The sequence below is a fragment of the Myotis yumanensis genome, unplaced genomic scaffold (genome assembly GCF_028538775.1).
Source record: "Myotis yumanensis isolate MYYU_CA2020_CCGP unplaced genomic scaffold, mMyoYum1.0.hap1 SCAF_1, whole genome shotgun sequence".
NCBI classification, from domain to species: Eukaryota; Metazoa; Chordata; class Mammalia; order Chiroptera; family Vespertilionidae; genus Myotis; species Myotis yumanensis.
This window is the reverse complement of record NW_027223752.1, coordinates 62003168-62021887: the sequence shown is the minus strand read 5'-3', so window position 1 is coordinate 62021887 and position 18720 is coordinate 62003168. Positions and strand designations below refer to the sequence as shown.

Sequence of the window (18720 nt, the reverse complement as noted above, 5' to 3'; positions counted from 1 at the left end):
CCAGTGACAGAGAGCCTCAGAGACCACGTCTGAGCCTTAAATTCAGCCATGCCTACACTTTCATAAAATCCTTTTTGGCTTTGAGTTGGGTTTCCATTATTTCCAACTAAAATAGTTCAGGCTCGTAAACTATTTAACAATGTCAAGGAGTGGTTAGGTAAATCGGTTTGTCAGAACTATCATCTATGAATTATTCAGAATCTTCTCTTTATGTACTACATCTTAACTGATATCATAATTTATTTATTTTAAGATTTAACAACTGTCCCTACTAAACTGAGATTTGATGTTAAAAACTTCTACCATCCTTGGTGTTAAATATTTCACTATTTTGCAAGCTCACATTCATCTTCCTAAACCAGAGTTCTACCCTTTCAATTTGTCTAGCCACTTCACTAGCCAGATTCATTTTATTTCTATTTTGAAAAGCCTCTAGTTTCAGCATGTATTTATCAAAAGTAGAAACCCCAATCACACACACAGGACTCATAGCCAGGACAATGCATGTTTTTGTATGAGTGACCAAGGACAAATAAAACTTGTCTTTTTTTTATCTGGTCCCCCTCCCAGCTAGCATTTTGCTCATGTTTTTGGGCCACAGCAGCACCTCAGGCGAAAGGAGGTGGATAGATGGTCCCTGTGAACAATCAAAGGTGGATAAACACATTTCTCCCTTGATTTCAATCAAGTCCTCGAGTCATTATTTTGAAACATAATTACATCATCCCTAAATTCTACAATTGGCAACAAGCCTCTGTTTTACAAGATGTTTAATGCTAATGCTTCTGGGTAAGGAGACTTCCAGCTGAAGAGGGATTAGCAGAGAAATTCAGAATTTGGGAGGCAGAAGAGAAGTCAGGGATACGTTTCTGCACAGTTCAGAAATCTGTATCAGCACAAACCCAGACTGACAGCAAAGCCAACGCAGATGGGGGAGGAGCACTATTAAAGGGCAAAATTGACAAGAGGACATTTAGTACACTAAGGACCTAAGGACACAGGCATCCAGTGCAGACACCATTATGAAAGGTAAAGGGTTAAGTGTGTGAAGGAAAGATTAAATCAACCACCCAAACCACTTTCCATCTACTCCCACCTCCCACTTGAATGACACTCCACAGGAGTGAGTCCCAAGGTCAGGCCTCTGTATTCTGTGTCTCTATGGGTTGGGCTAAGGTGGAACCATAATATCTATTTTTGAAAACAAACAACTCTTCTCTGCCCTGGTGGGCACATGCAACTCCAGTAAACTCTCTAAATAAGCTGAAGAAAAGAAGAAACTAAGCCTTAGCTGGTTTGGCTCAGTGGATTGAGCATCGGCCTGTGGACCAAAGGGTCCCAGGTTTGATTCCAGTCAAGGGCACATGCCCAGGTTGCGGGCTCGATCCCCAGTGGGGGGCGTGCAGGAGGCAGCTGATCAATGATTCTCTCTCAACATTAATGTTTCTATCTCTCTCTCCCTCTCCTTTCCTCTCTGAAATCAATAAAAAGTATATTTTACAAAAAAAAAGAAGAAGAAGAAGAAGAAGAAGAAGAAGAAGAAGAAGCAGCAGCAGCTAAGCACAAGGGACTTTCTGAGGATGATAAAAATGTCCTATATCTTGTTTGAGGTAGTGGTTACTTGACAAAATATCTTTGTCAAAATTCATTGAAGTGTACACTTTAAATCAGTGAATTTTATTACATGTAAATTAGATCTCAGTGAAGTTGATTACAGAGAGAGGCAGGCACTGGAGGAAAATGGGGACAAATGCCCCAGGCAAACAAATGGAACAAGTCTAGGAAGACCACTGTGGGACAGAGGACACGCCCATCAGGATGGAGTGGGAGGAGTGGAGTTGCCCACAATATTTTACTGAGGGCCAGACTTTATTCCATTGATCAGGTGAGAGTTTACACTTCCAATAATACCTTGTATTTCATTAGGAACCGCCAAAAATGGAGACAAGTAAATCCAAGTCCATCTTCCATGGGCCACATGCCCCTACATTCTCCCAATGGAGGTAAAATCAATCAAAAAATGAAAAACAGAGAAGCTAAATTGCCTTCTAAGAGAAGATGTAAAAGTAAGGGGGTTCATTACTCCCACACTCTCCTATAAAAGTTAGCGCCACTTCCCAACACTTTGGAGATTGTTGTTAAATCCCTGGAACCCCATTCAGAGATCTCCCTCCACCATTCCCCTACTTTGGAAAGATAAAAGCATCACAGAGATTTAAACTGTTTATGTGACAGTAGCAACTCTCAATAAATTAGAACCTCTTTGTAACCTTTTAGCCACTGGACAACACATTGAACTTTCACACACTTCAAGAGACAATAACGTTTCAAGAGAAAATCATGAGTGTTCTGCTTTGCTCCAGCAGTCTAAAGAAGTATCTGAGTAACTTAAAAGTTCTCTAGTCGGCAAAAATTCATGATGCAATGGAAATGAACTTCCAATTTCTAGCATTAATTTACATCATTTCCTCTCCTTCCCATCCGATGTCTAAGCCACCACAGAGAGCTGTCTCTCAGATGTGTCCTATTCTTTCCCAACCTTCTGTGCCTCAGTCTACCAGGACTTCATCATTCACAGTCTGTTTCCTGTAAGTTTCCTTGGTCTCCCTGAGTCCCAGCTCTCATTACTACTCCTGTAAAACATGCCTGAAAATGTGCTTACTTGTTTAACTACTTCTTTATACCCTGCTTCATTCCTACAAGTGGACTGCTCATCCTAAACCCTTATTTGCAGTCTATCCCTCTTCTATGTATTCTTTCATTCATCCAATAAATACTTAACCAGCACCTCCTATGTGTTAGACACTGAGCCAGGCTCTACAGGAGGTGAACAAAACTCTCATGGGCATCTCAGGGGACTTGCGTTAGCGTGGGAGTGGCAGACATACACACAAATAACTAGAATAAGGTGGAAATGTATACAGGTCATTAAAAAGAGAACTGGCCCAGATGATGTGGTTCAGTGGTGGAGTGTCACCCCATGAACCAGGAGATCACGGTTAGATTCCCGGTCAGGGCACATGCACAGGTTGGGGGCTCAAACCCCAGTAGGGAGTGTGCAGGAGGCAGCCGATCGATGATTCTCTCATCACTGATGTTTCTATCTCTCTCTCCCTCTCCCTTTCCCTTCCTATCTAAAATCAATAAAAACATATTTAAAACAAAACAACAACAAAAACAGAACTGTCAGCTAGATGTCAAGTAAAATTAGACTTGGTAAAGAAGCTGTATAATGTAAAGAGACAAGGGAAAAGCTGTGGAGGTTTCTAACCTGAAGGACTAGAACTGCGGTGCAGTTAACAGGCCTAGGGACATCGGGAGGAAATGTGGATGGAAGGGGTGTGACAGAAGACTTGAGGAAATTATCAGAGATGAGATTGCTGTTTTGCTTTAAGATTTTGGAAGCTGGCTGAGAAATGTAATTTTGACAGCAAAATATTAAAATTTCCAGGATTAATAGTAAAGGAACAATGGCATCGAATATAAAATTGAAACTATCCCAGAAAAAAATCTTGACCATAGATTCAGTAGGTATGAGGGAATATGGTGGGAAAGGAAGGCTACAAATATACAATCGACTGGCATAAACAGCTGTTTCATCTAGGAAAGTTTACGTGGCTCCAGAGCGGGGGCTTTAAGTCCTTTTTGCACTGTTACAAAACTCAGCACAGGGACTCCTAATGAAACAGCTTCAGGTAATCTTGGCCATTCCACAGTATCTATGGTGCTATCCATGGTGTCTCAGAACCTCAAGCAAAGAGGACTAGCATGATATTTTATTGCTGCGAGTGATCCGTCTAGGTCTCATTAATAAACCTTGCTTCACATACACTGAATCCTTTGAAGTTGCTGAAAGCATCTATGGGTAATGTTATGATTCAGATATCCACTGGCAAGTCAAGACTAGCAAATATTTTCAAAATATATCATAGCCACCTTCAATTCTTTCGGGAACAAGCCAGGTAGATCTAAAAACAAATCAACATACAATTCTATGAACATTCTAAAAACAATTGAATTGGCGAATGGTATATATAGTATGTGAATTCTATCTCAATAAATCTGTTATTTTAAAACCAATAAACATGTTTTTTTGTTGTTGTTAATCCTCACCCGAGGATATTTTTCCACTGATTTTTAGAGAGAGTGGAAGGGACAGGGAGAGACAGAAACACTGATGTGAGAGAGACACATCCATCAGTTGCCTCCTGACCTGGACCAGGGATTAAACCTGCAACCGAGATACGTGCCCTTGACTGGAATCAAACCTGCGACCCTTCAGTCCACACGACAATGCTCTAGCCACTGAGCCAAACTGGCTAGGGCCAACAAACATGCACTATGTTGAATACCACTATGATGGCATGTCACTAATATATCTTTCCTAGTTATCTTCCCCAGAACTTCCTTTCCCATAATCCTCTGCAAGGGAAAAATCCTTGTGTTTATCCACTGATACTACTTCTAATGACTGCCCTCTTTCTCTAATAATCACTACTCAAGCTTTCATCTCTAGACTCATTCTAACATTCCCCATATGCTAACCTATTCCCTAACTTCTACTAATACTATACCAGCTGTCTGCTTGCTGTTGAATTACAGCAGGTTATTTATGGCCTTGGAGGTTCAAATTTGGTCAGGAATATCAAAAGCAGACTGTGAGCCCTTTGAGGGAAAGGGCTGTGTCTTCTTCATTGTTAGAACCTCTCAACATTAAACAGGATACCTGGCACCTAGGAGGTGCTCAATAAATATTTTTGCCCACCATTAAGCTAAAGTCCATTCACACAAAGAATTAATCAACAATAGCCAAGTGACCAGATTATTCTTGGGCATAAGTATATTAGAAGAAGGTGGCTTAAGCTCAACTTGTCTTTCTATAGAATATATATTTTATTGATTTTAGAGAGAGAGGGGATGGGAGAGAGAGAGACAGAAACACCGATGTGAGATCCCACATGTATCCCAACCCACGCAACCTTTTGGTTCACGGGACGACGCTCAACCAACTGAGCCGCACAACGGCCAGGGCCAACTTCAGTCTTGATGTCTAAATCAGTCTGTCTTTATAATGACTAGAAGGTAATTTTAAAACAGATTTTGATGAATGAAGCTACAATTGAAAAATCACAGTACCTCCCTCCCCACCCCCTGATTATCTGGGTGGAAAAAAGCAAATCCAAAATCCAAGAGCAATTTATTATGCAGTTAGTCTCTAGTTAACCCACCTACAATTAGTCAGGCAGTTCAAGGATGGACTCCTCACCACAGTGAAGGAATGTTTGCAGATCTTTATCGCTTCATGTGAAAATGACTCTGATATTTGATATTTCTTAGTAGCAGCCTCATACATTTATTATAAGAATTAAATGAGTTAACCTGTAAAGCACTTAGAACAGTACCGAGCACAGTAGGCACTATATAAATGTTTGTTAATAAAGAAACTTTGAGTCAGTTTCCAATTGTATTCATTTATACATTAGAGATCTACAACGCCTAAAGAAATTACCAGGTTTAGAGAGAAGTTCCAACTGAGCAGCACAGTTTTCCAAAACATGCCATTTAGAGATTTCCAGATCCAGAGAATACTGGTGTCCGTATTACAAAGAAAAGGATGCCACTTCCCTCAAATTAAACCCAGAAGAAAAGGCTCGCCCCAGCGGAGGGGGAAGGAAAGAGGCTGGAAGGAAAGAGGTCCCAGAGAATATTCCATGAAAACTCCTCATTTCATGGTTGAAGAAATTAATCGAACACCTCGTACTTATAGAGAAATTCACGGGTTACAGAAAGCTTTCCTGTTTATTATTAAGCTTAATCCTCAGGACAGCCTTGTAAGAGATGCAGGGCAGGTATAATTAACTCCATCTACTGAAGAGGTTAAGGACTTGCCCAAGGTCACAGAGTAAGTGACAAGGCCCGGGGCTGGGATCCAGTTCTCTTGAGGTTGGGTCCAGACCTCTTTTCTCTGAAACATGCTGCAACATGGGCCCTGGGCTTACTTGGGCCACATTTGGACACAATGATTCCAGGATTTTAAATGGAGATTCTGCTGCAAATGCAAACTTTGCAAAGTTAGGGCAATTCTGTTCACTGTAATTAGAGGTAATTAATAGCTGGCAAAACACCTACCTACCCATGAGTTACAGTATAAAATGTCACGACTCCACATACTCACTGCCCAAGACAAATTTTCAGAAGAGTTTTCAAAGACACAGTTTTCCAAAACATGCCATTTAGAGATTTCCAGACCCAGAGAATACTGGGGTCCGTATTACAAAGAAAAGGATGCCACTTCCCTTAAATTAAACCCAGAAGAAAGGGCTCGCCCCAGCGGAGGGTGAAGACATGGAGCCTAACGAGGCTCTAAGGGGATTGCATGCAGGTTGCAAACTCCCGGCGACAAATGAGTAAGGACCATCCCAACCCGTGAATGAGCTGGCGCTGATCCGGCTGCACCATCCAGGGGCTCACCATCCAGGGGCTCACCACCCCGGGGCTCACCACCCCGGGGCTCACCACCCGAGGGCAGCGATCTGAAACCCGGCGACTAGGGGTGGATACTGGCTGGCGACAGTCTGCAGGGTTCCAAATAATCCCACGGAAAGCCTGGCTGGCAGTGCAAGTGGCACCGCGCACCAACCCCAGACGTTATTTTAAGCGCGTGTCCCCAAGGGAGGGCCCATCTGACAAGCATCTCCCACCCGCCAGGATTTTTTCCAGAAGCGAACGGAGGGCAGAGCGATCCTGCCCCGGGCCCGCCCTACTGATCCACACCGGCCTCCGGTCCAGAAACGCGCTCCGCTCCAGCCCCACAAGCGTGGCACGGGCCAGCGACACCCGCGAGGCCGGCCTCCCCCGCCGCCCTCACCATCCTCACCGCCCGAAAGAGGAAGGCGCCTCCGCGGGCGCAGGCGGCAGGGCGGGGGCAGGGGGTGGAAATGCTCGGAAAGGGAGTGGTGCCCCCGACACCCCCCAGCCCAGCCTGACAGCCGGCGGCGGGGCCCCTCCCCACCCCGCGGGCCCCCTACCTTTGTGTAGAGCTGGGACGCGGCCATGGCGCCCGCGGCACCGACGCCCCCCGCCAGTGCGGAGGCCGCACCTCGCCTGCTGGCCGCCCGCGCCGACTAGGAAGCGCCCGGGCTGCCGCGCGGGGAGCAGGGCAGGGCCGGGCAGGGCCGGGCGGGGCCGGGCGGGCGGGGCGCCTCAGGCGCGGGCGGCCCGCGGGAGCCTCGCCATCACTCCCCGGCGCCCCGCGAGCAGCCGCGAGCGCCCCGCGTGCCCGGGGTCCTCGGAGTCGCCGCCGCAGCCCGCTCGGCGGCCGGAGATGCTGCCGCCGCCGCCGCCCTGTGCATTGTGGGAACGGGAGGAGGCTGCGCTGGAGCGCGGCTGCCGCGGTCGCTCCGGGCTCTCGCGGGCGCACGTCGCCTCCCGTCGGCTGCGGGCTCGGAGCATCGCTGTCCGGCCACCCCGCGCAGCCCCGGGTCTCCCGCCCGCAGGTCACTCGCGGTGCACCCCGGACGCCCCCTGCCCCAAGCGAGCCCGGAACCGTGCGGAGTAAGCCAGCCCTGCAAGGGGCGGCGGTAGCTGGTGTCACTGAGGGTGTCCAGGTAAAAGTCTGCTTCTCCTGTCCTCCAAGCATTTCTAGCTAAAGGGGGGGCGGGGGGGGGGGCGGAGGGAGGGCCGTGGAAGGCCATAGGATGACCTAGAATTCCACAAGAGCCTTGTTGGCAGTGGAGGGAGGGAGGATGGATGGATGGATGGATCACCGAGGTCACCGGAACACCTTGGTATCTGCAGCTGGGTCAGGTAATGATGCCAAAGCAGAGCGGCCTGCTTTAAGCCACAGACACTTAAGTGAGCCCTGAAGCAAGATGCCCCGCGGGGGGGGGGGGGGGGGGGGGCCAGGAGCCGACCTGTTCCTAGGCCTCTGTGTTTGTAGGGGTGCCCTTTCTCCAGACTCTTCCTCGTCCTGTTTCCGGTGTGCCCACACCATGTATAATCCTGCTGAAGCCGATCCGGATGCCCCCTGAGGGCTTTTGTGGAGGGTCTACACCGAAAATGTCGCTCTGTATAAAAGACTCAATCTCAGAAGCAGCATTCAGTCTACTCACTGTTATCCCTGCACCTCAGGCATAAGAATATGGTCTTTGCATCCCCACCCCCATGGTGGCTTCACCCTCTAGCTGCCTCCTTCCCACCCACACTTTCACTCCTGGGTTGATTATTCTCCATGTCTATTTACACTAATAAAAGACAATCTACACCAGGGGTCCTCAAACTACGGCCCGCGGGCCACATGTGGCCTGCCAAAAATATTTATCCGGCCCGCCGGGTGTTTTTGCCGCCGCTGTGTGCATAGGAATTTGTTCATAGTTTTTTTTTTAAACTATAGTCCAGCCCTCCAACGGTCTGAGGGACAGTGAATTGGCCCCCTGTTTAAAAAGTTTGAGGGCCCCTGATCTACACTAATAAAAGACAAACATGCAAATTGACTGTAACTTCGCTAGGCCTTAAGCCACGCCCCAGCCAATCAGAGCGACTATATGCAAATTAACCCACCAAGATGGCAGCCAGCAGCCATGGAGCTGGAGCGAACAGGAGGCTTGGTTGCCCCAATGATGGAGAAAGCCAAGGTTCCCAGCTGCCCTGGCTCTGAGCTCCACTCAAAGCAACAAAGTTTTAATTATAGAAGGTAAATAAACCCCAGATACCTGCTTTTAGCCAGCCATGGCCACGGAGCTAGAGCAAGCAGGAATGGGTTGCCCCTGGTGATGGAGGAAGCCAAGCTTCCCTCCCACCCACCCTGGCCGGCTCTGAGCTCCTCTCAAGGCTACAAAGTTTCAATTATAGAAGGTAAATAAATCCCAGAATAAAAAAGAAAAAAAGGAGAGGCTGGGAGCTTCTGTCACCTGGGGCGAGGGGGGGGGGGCTTGGCCAACCTGAAAATGGCCCTCAGCCCATCACCCAGACTGGCCAGGCACCCCAGTGGGGAGCCCCCACCCTAAAGGGGGTGTGGCCAGCCTGAAAACAGCCATTAGCCCCTCACCCAGGCTGGCCAGGCACCCCAGCAGGACCACCCTCCCTGAAGGGGGTGTGACCGGCCTGCAAACACCCATCAGCCCCTCACCCAGGCTGGCCAGGCACCCCAGCGGGACTGCCACCCTGATCTGGGACACCCTTCAGGGCAAACTAGCCGGCCCCCACCCATGCACCAGGCCTCTATCCTATATAATAAAAGGGTAATATGCAAACTGACCCTAACAGCAGAACGACTGGGAATGACTGGTCACTATGACACACACTGACCACCAGGGGGCAGACACTCAATGCAGGAGCTGCCCCCTGGTGGTCAGTGCAATCCCACAGGGGGAGCTCTGCTCAGCCACAAGCCAGGCTGACAGCTGCCAGTACAGCAGTGGTGGTGGGAGCCACTCCCGCCTCCTCAGCAGTGCTAAGGATGTCCGACTGCAGCTTAGGCCTGCTCCCCGCTGGCAAGTGGACATCCCCCGAGGGCTGCCAGGCTGCCAGAGGGATGTCTGACTGCTAGCTTGGGCCTGACCCCCCAGGGAGCGGGCCTAAGCCAACAGGTGGACATCCTCCGAGGGGTCCCAGACTGCAAGAGGGCATAGGCTGGGCTGAGGGACCCCCCCACCCCCACTCCCGAGTGCACAAATTTTTGTGCACCGGGCCTCTAGTAGATATATAAAAGCCTAAGCGACCGAATGACCGGTCAACCGGTTGTGGCCGGCCAACCTCCCTTGGCCCTGATGGGCCCCGATTGCCGGCCGGGGGTCCCTAGGGACCCCCATCCGTGCTCGAATTCATGTACTGGGCCTCTAGTATATACATATTTTTTAATCCCAGCTTCTTGTTAGTGTGCTCACCCTATTTCTTTGAACTTTAAGTGGTGCCCAGTGCCTGTCATGAGAATCTGGGATGGTGTCTATCAAGACCATCTCTTAAGGCTGCATCCTTGGTTGTGTATATCCTGCATGTGTAGTTGAAGGAAGATCATTGACAGAGGGGCCACTTCTCACTTTCTGGAACTCAGGTCTCTCCTTCCATTGCTCACTGCCCATAGTCTCTTCAGAGGTGCCAGAGGTAAAGGCTACAGAGTACAAAGTCCTACAGAATTCTCTGTGTTCCTTACCATTCTAAAACCAAACCTTTATGTTTCGGGGTCCCACCTTTATTGCCCAAACATAAAACAAGATCATATGTGCAGTTATGACCAGTACAACAGAAAGGGCACTGGCCCGGCTAGTGTGGCTCAGTGGTTGAGCGTCTACCTATAAACCAGGAGGTCACGGTTCAATTCCCGATCCTGGGTTGTGGGCTCTATGTACAGGAGGCAGCCAATCAGTGATTCTTCCTCATCATTAAAGTTTCTATCTCTCTCTCTCCCTCTCCTTTCCTCTCTGAAATAAATAAAAATATGTAAATATTTTAAAAAGAGCACTGGATTGAGATTTAAGAGACTTGAATTCTACCCCCTTACATTCCTTCGTGCCCTGTGTAAGGTGGTAATCATTCTGTTTTCTTGCCCTTGGGATAATACTTACCTCCCCCAACTGTTGAGAAGTGCTGAGATGCTGATGAAGGAGTTCAGGGCATGTCACCCCATGGTAATGCTGCTTTGGCATATGGACTATTTCAAGGGGTACTTGAAAAACAGCAAATATAAGAAAAAACAGAGAGAGACCAAGATGGCGGCGTAGGTAAACACCGGAGACCGCTGCCGCAAACAACCATTTCAAAAATACAACTAAAAGACTGAACGGACATCACCCAGAACCACAGGAAGGCTGGCTGAAGAGAGACTCTACAACTAGAAGGAAAGAGAACAGCAAATCGAGGCTCAGAGGCGGCGCAGTGTGGAAAATAGAAAGGTACCGAGGTGCGCGCGAAAGCGGGCTGGTGGCTGAGGGCACGGTTGTCGTTTTCTGCCGGGAGTGAGTCTCAGACTCTGGGCTCCAGATCCGGGCGAGTCTCTAGGGACCCAGACTCAAACGGGAGAAGCGGGATTATCCGGCATCAGTTGGGACCTGAGGGCAGCTTTCTCTCCGAGGTTTGCAGCGGCTGCCGGGGTTCTGAGAAGCAGAGCCTCTGGGAACGGGACTGAGCGTGGCCATAACTGCTCCCTCCGCCCGCCCTGTTGATCCCGCCCCGCCCAAAGCCTGCGCACAGCCATTTGCCGATCGCCTCAGGCAAAGGCTGGATTAGCACCTCCCCAGAAGGCAGACGTTTTCCACACAGCTGATTTCCACAGCCAGCCGGCCTGGTGGTCAAACCCCTCTAGTGTTAACTACAACAATTAAGGCTTGGCTAGAACAAGACTGCGCACAGAGACCACAAGGGGGTGCACCAAGAAAGCATAAAAGATGCGGAGACAAAGAAACATGACAGAAATGGAGGATATGGAGCTAAGAATCGCAATTTTGAGGGCTTGCCATAAATTTGTGCAGAGCCTCACGAAAACTAATGAGACCCTCGATGCTACGATAAAGAAATTAGAAAGTAAGCATACACGGACTGAAATAAAGAATATTATACCCAATAGCAGACCAGAGGAGTACAATAATCAAACCAAAGATTCGACAAAAAACACCCAATTGGAAAAGCAAAATGAAAAAAGAATCCGAAAGTGTGAAGATAGTGTAAGGAGCCTCTGGGACAGCTTTAAGCGGTCTAATATCAGAGTCATTGGAGTGCCAGAAGATGAGAGACAGCAAGATATTGAAAACCTATTTCAAGAAATAATGGCAGAAAACTTCCCCCACCTGGTGAAAGAAATGGACTTACAGGTCCAAGAAGCGCAGAGAACCCCAAACAAAAGGAATCCAAAGAGGACCACACCAAGACACATCATCATTAAAATGCCAAGAGCAAAAGACAAAGAGAAAATCTTAAAAGCAGCAAGAGAAAGAGGCTCAATTACCTACAAGGGAATACCCATACGACTGTCAGCTGATTTCTCAACAGAAACTTTGCAGGCCAGAAGGGAATGGCAAGAAATATTCAAAGTGCTGAATACCAAGAACCTACAACCAAGATTACTTTATCCAGCAAAGCTATCATTCAGAATTGAAGGTCAGATAAAGAGCTTCACAGATAAGGAAAAGCTAAAGGAGTTCATCACCGCCAAACCAGTATTATATGAAATGCTGAAAGGTATCCTTTAAGAAGAGGAAGAAGAAGAAAAAGGTAAAGATACAAATTATGAACAACAAACATGCATCTATCAACAAATGAATCTAAGAATCAAGTGAATAAATAATCTGATGTACAGAATGAACTGGTGATTATAATAGAATCAGGGACATAGAAAGGGAATAGACTGACTATTCTTGGGGGAAAAAGGGGTGTGGGAGATGCGGGAAGTGACTGGACAAAAATCATGCACCTATGGATGAACACAGTGGGTGGGGAGTGAGGGTGGAGGGTGGGGTGGGAGCTGGAAGGAGGGGAGTTATGGGGGGAAAAAAGAGGAACAAATGTAATAATCTGAACAATAAAGATTTAATTTAAAAAAAAAAAATATAAGAAAAAACATGCCAGGACCGGTTTGGCTCAGTGGATAGAGCGTCGGCTTGCGGACTCAGGGGTCCCGGGTTCGATTCCGGTCAAGGGCATGTACCTTGGTTGCGGGCACATCCCCAGTGGGGGGCATGCAGGAGGCAGCTGATTGGTGTTTCTCTCTCATCGACGTTTCTAGCTTTCTATCCCTCTCCTTTCCTCTCTGTAGAAAATCAATAAAACATATTAAAAAATATATATATATAAGAAAAAACATTCTAACCTTCCTTCTTTTTCTTAAAAGCAGGTGAAATTCTGTATGAAAGATATCCTCCCTATACGACAAGGTAAGTAACATTCTTAACACCAAGGACTAGAAGTTGAGGCCAAGAGAATTCTATACAGACCTTAAAATAATTCTCTTCCTTAACCTCCTTTCATAGTTTAGTCACTTTTCCTCAATTATTTCTCTTTGTTCAACCTAATATAAAAGCAAGTAGGTTTTGCCATTTCTTTGGGCCTTCATTTCCTTATAAAGGTTCCCATGTCATGTAAAATTTAATATGAGTTTGCATGCCTTTCTCCTATTAATCTGTTTTTGTCAGTTTGATTTTGACTCAGCCAGGGAGCTTAAGAGGGAACCACGCTTGCTAAGACCTTGTCTTGGACTTCTAACCTCTAGAAAAGTGAGAAATAAATGTATGTTGTTTAAGCCACCAAGTCTGTGATACTTTGTTATGGCAGCCCTAGCAAACTAATACATGCCCTTTTCCATACTCTTTTTTGTAAAATTTATTTAATTGATTTTTTTTTTAGAGAGAGAGAGGAAGGGAGAGGGAGAGAAAAAGAAACACGCCCCCTATTGGGGATTGAGCCCACAACCCCAGGCATGTGCCCTGATCCAGAATAGAACAAGTGACCTCTTGGTATACAGGACGATGCTCAACCAACTGCACCTGCCAGAGCTCCATACTCTTTGAATGAAGTCACTATATGCAGCTCACATATGAGTGGGAAGTTATGCTCCACCTCCTTGGAATTTTTCTACATGGGCGACCTGTCTCATTTCCACCATTTATTCATTCAATTATTTATTTATGCAAGTATAGACTTACAAGTATTTACTTAATACTTTCAGTTATGATCTGATACTTTATTTTGTTGCTGAAATTATTCAAGCTTCAGCCATTGGGAGCTCTTTCAGTTGGTTCCTGTGTCCTTTTGACATACCCCCCACCCCCAGCCCCCTATCATTGTGTAAGGGATTGTGTTGTGTTTTATTTTATTTTATTTTTGTTTTTCAGATTACTTCCTTACCTTTTAGCTCAGTAAGATGCTGCAGACTCATCTTCATATTTCTTCATTTCTTCTCCAGTCCTAGAATCAGCCATTTCTCCAAGGAGCCCTGGTCCCTTTCATTGGAGAGTATTAGAAACTAAGATCTTGGCCTCATTGCTCTTGGCCTCATTTTTTTCTAGCCACAGAGTAAGGAAATATGTGTATACTTATCTGTGTATACACACATATCTATAAATATTTCTATATGTAGTAAACTATATTAAGGTAAGCATGAGTTCATACTAATGTCTTCAACTCTGACCCATCACCACAGAAATCATTCTAGCCTTCTCCCCTGGCTTATCCCTATATTTTCCAACACTGAGAATCCTAAGCTTATCATTTTTTTAATCAGCAAAGAAAGGACAACTTATGTGTGTATTGTTGGCAGGTTCAAATGAGATGAGAAAGTATTGGAAACGGGTCTGTGCTATATAATTTTAAGTTAATATTGATCAAATTTTCAGTCCTAGCTCCCACATGTTCACTCCCTGTCCTGGACGGCCTGCTTCTATCATGTTGCAAGATTCAAGGGCAGCCCAATCAAGAACTGAGTGACTTCTGAAAGAACATTTTTGATGGGGAGAAAATAAACTTGGGGGTGAATCAGGAGGGATATATAGGCCAAAGATTAGGACTGTAAAAATGTTCTAACTTAATTGGTTACCATCTGGCAATATAGTTTAAGAGCCTCTTTTAATGCCTCTAGGCATGTCAAATCAAAGTAATACAGAACTCCCTGAAGTTCTCCCAGAGGAGAGTAGACAACACTGCAGTGTTGTATTGGACAGGAAGATATAGTGGCATCTACCATATTTGTCTGTCCTCTTTTCTGTATTTTAAGGGAGTTCCACCCTGGCCAATTGGTTGGAATGTTGTCATCCCATGCACCAAAATAGGTAGCGGGCTCTATTCCTGGACAGGGCACCTAGGTTGTGGGTTCAATCCCCAACTGGGGGGTGTGTGGGAGGCAACCAATCAAGGTTTCTCTCTCATATTGATGTCTCTCTCTATCTCTAAAATACATTTTAAAAGATCAATTAAAGAAAATTTCTACATTAGTCCTGCCTCCTGATAGAAAAATCAAGATGCCAGTCCCACCTCTTTTGCAGCTTGAATGCTATATGACTATATGACCTAGTTAGTCTACTAGATTCATCTGCACAAGACTTAGGATACTTAGGATATAAGAAATAGGCTCTGCAAATAGAACTTCCATTGCCAGTGAAGGTGGCAGCAGAGGTGGCCAAGTTGGGTTCCTGGCTCTCAGTTTGGTGGTGGCAGCAGCAGCAGTTTCCCTATCAAGCCATTAGTGGAGCATGTTTTTGGGGTTGTTCCTAGATTTACATCAAGACTGTTTCTCTAGCCCTGGCTGGTTTGGCTCAGTGGATGGAGCATCAGCCTGCAGTCTGAAGGGTCCCAGGTTCGATTCCGGTCAGGGGCACATGCCTGGGTTGTGGGCTCAATCCCTAGTAAGAGGGTGTGCAGGAGGCAGCCGATCGATAATTCTCTCTCATCATTGATGTTTCTATCTCTCCCTCTCCCTTCTTCTCTGAAATAAATAAAAATATATCTTTAAAAATAGACTGTTTCTCTAGCATTTCGACAATTTTGTAAGTGACCTGATCTAATGAGCCAGAATTATGAATTTGTGATTAAGAGCCCTGACCATGATATAGTGTATGTGCATATCTATATATATAAAAGCCTAATATGCAAATTGTCCCTGCGGGAGTTCCACCAGGAGACCGATTGCTCACTTTGACGTGCGCTGACCACCAGGGGGCAGTGCGGAATGAAGGAAGGCTACGGCCAGCAGCTGGGGAAGTGAGGCTCTGGCAGCCGGAAGGCCCCAATCGGCCCTGATCGCCGGCCAGGCCTAGGGACCCTACCCGTGCACAAATTTTGTACATCAGGCCTCTAATATATACAGTATATATATAGCAGGGGTGAATGGGAATGGCTACACTCTCAATGGTGTACTTTCTATCAGAAAATATGTATTGGGCACTTACTATGGCCAGGCACTGGGCTAAGTAAGTGCTACAGCAAAATAATGTTACTTTTCATGGAAAGGAAGTAACTGAATGAATGCAATTAGAATGCACTGTGATTACATGCTAAAATGTTATGTGGAAATGGATATTGTGTGTCAGAGGATGGTACAATTAACACATGGGGGAGGAGAATATTCCGTTTCACAAAGGCATGTTTGAAATAGTTCTAACTAAAATATAACTAGAAGTATATCAACAGATATCCCTAGTAAGACAAGACAAACCACAAATTGGGAAAAGATATTTATGATGTATGTAACTATTCACAAAACTTTTCAAAAATAAAGAACTTCCAGTTCTTCTAGGGGACCTGAACTAAGACAAAGGCAACAAGCAATGGTTGCCATACATGGAATCTAGAAAATAATGGAATCAGTTCAGGAGGGCAGCTAGGTCCCACGATGAGAGCTGTGCATTAGGGATAATAAAGCAACAAGTTCAGATTGAAGCAAGGGAGAAGTGGCCTCTAGGGGAGAGTTTCTGGAACATAAGGAAGACTCTAAAATACTAGATAGGATGGAAGACATGAAATAATTGTGGCTATGATAGAAGCCAAAAGCACAAGGGGAAAATAATAATTAGAAACACCAAGAAAAACAAAAACTATAGAAAGAAATGTAATCAGAGTATAAGCTGTGATCTGCAGTGAACTGTATGTATCATCCTATAGAGCTGAAGACTATTCATGATTATTAAATAGAACATAAGTGTTGTTAACTGGATAATGTAAGAATACAGATGACAAAAGTTGAGAGAAGGGAGGAGAGTCAAAGGAAGCATCAGGGTGTTAATGTTGTCATCTCACACATTAGAGGGCTAAATACTGTTGATAGACAATAAAATAAGAAATAAAGGTGAAAATATATTATTTGACATTGTAAAGAAAGCCTATAAAGGAATCAAAAGTAGTGACATTATGATCCTAGGAAGAGGACGTGAGCAATGTGGGAAGTGCTGTAAACTAAATCTTCATCAGTCTTGACAACCAGTAATTTGTGCCTAAAATTAAGAAATCAAGAAACAGTGGTACAAACGTATTCTTGAGAGTTAATGGAGGCAGCTATCTGAAAAAAACTCAAAACAGCTTGACTGTTTCAAGTCCTCTATAGAGCTAAAGTCGGTAATAGAAGTACATTTTGTGATTCCTAAAGCTTTTCACTGTGCCCTCCTATACTACTTGAGTTCAGAATCACACACAAGAATAATTTTAATAGAAGCAGGAAAAGAAATCTAGCAATTTAATTTAGATCCAACTATCAGTTCTATCATTTCTTGCCATATATTTACTCTATGACTGATGCTCCGCTGGACGGCATTTGCTCCATTCAGTTTTGAAAATGACCTCACCACCTGGATGAGACTAAGGTCATTCGGTGAGCAATCCTCTAGTGCCTCTTTTCCCCACCTGAACTCTGGTCATTAATCCTCTGACGCTTCAGAAGACATGCCAAGGCTGATCTCTTCACGCCTACTCTCCATCCCAGTTCTTGCCTCCTTTGGTTTCTCTCCCTGTATTTTTTGTTTTGCCTATAACCATATGTAAACCTTTCCTACATTTAAAATCAAAATCTTCTTTCATGTACCTCAGAATCTCTCAGAAGAACATCTTCACCTTTAATTCGTCTTTAGTTGTTTATCATTCTTCTATTCCTCTGCCCCACGCCCATGCATATCTTCTCCACTGAAACCGTCCTTGCCAAAGGACCAGCGATACCAATTTCCCAATTTTCTGGCATTTTTTTCAGGTCCCACTCTTCTCACTGCTGTACTGCGCTCCCCACTGGAGACCATCTCCCTCTTATTAAAACCTTTTCCTCCCTTTGCTTCTGACTCTTGTAGAACAGCTAGCTCTCATGGGAATAGGAATATACTGCAATTAGCTGGCAACATCATAACAATATATTCAGGAATTACAAGTATAATGAATAGTTCTTTCAAGTTTACATATAAACCTGGCAGAAAATAAATTTGGTAGGAATAGTACTATATATGACCATTTTAATTACCCCAGTTGACAACATGAGCCATGTACCTAACCCATATACAGGTTTTCAAGACAGATATATCTTATAATCAGTAGTAAATGTCTACCATTAAAAAGAAAACGAATATTTTTAGTCTATCTTTTAACATCCATAGTGATTGGGGCTTCTCATAATGTTGATATTAAAGTAGTTGAGAATTAAGGAAGATATGAAAGGTTTGTATTCTATAACTTATAAGTGTGGCCTGGCAGAAAGCTGCCCACTGGAGTCTGCTTCTGATCTTTATCGTTAAAATATGACTAGCCTCCAGGGATAATGTCTGCAGTAATTCAAACAAATGGTAACTTCCATTTATACATAGTCATTACAAAACATTAGCTAGTATAGATGCAGAAAAACAAGAACCTAAAATACATCACAATCAGCCTTATGCATTGGAAATGGGTCAATAAAGGGCCTTGGAAATCAGATAAAGTATGCTTGCAAGGACATGATCACAAGCAAGAGCAGAGAAGCAGCCAAGTTAATACATCCTTGCCATGGAAACCAGGTATACCAATTTCAGTTGTGAAGTTTCTGAGAACAAAGCTCTTTGACATTTCTTCATTCACAGAAATGCTGAGTATAAAGGCCTACTTCTATGAAAGCTAGACTTGGCTGAGACTGAGAAATCAAGCCTTATCTCTCTGTATCCATCCCCTTAATCTGGTTTTCCACTTACATTTCCAACCCAATATTCTATTTTACTTTACTTGTTCAACAAGCATTTGAGTATAAGCTGCTTCTAGGTGCTAAGGATACAATAATGAATTAGACCTCCCGCT

At 45.1% G+C, this 18720-nt stretch overlaps 1 protein-coding gene across 4 annotated transcripts in view; it reads right to left on the bottom strand.

The window, feature by feature from the left end:
* The window catches only part of MYO5A (myosin VA), a 200417-nt gene extending 193286 nt beyond the window's left edge, over nt 1–7131 (bottom strand). For 3 of the 4 annotated variants that reach the window (XM_070422631.1, XM_070422640.1, XM_070422648.1), the window contains exon 1: nt 7029–7131. In XM_070422631.1, coding sequence (XP_070278732.1) covers nt 7029–7055 — 27 coding nt within the window. In that variant the 5' untranslated portion in view covers nt 7056–7131. The remainder of the gene's footprint in view (nt 1–7028) is intronic. The other variant, XM_070422658.1, reaches the window with a different exon arrangement.
* Between the last annotated feature and the right edge of the window lie 11589 nt (nt 7132–18720).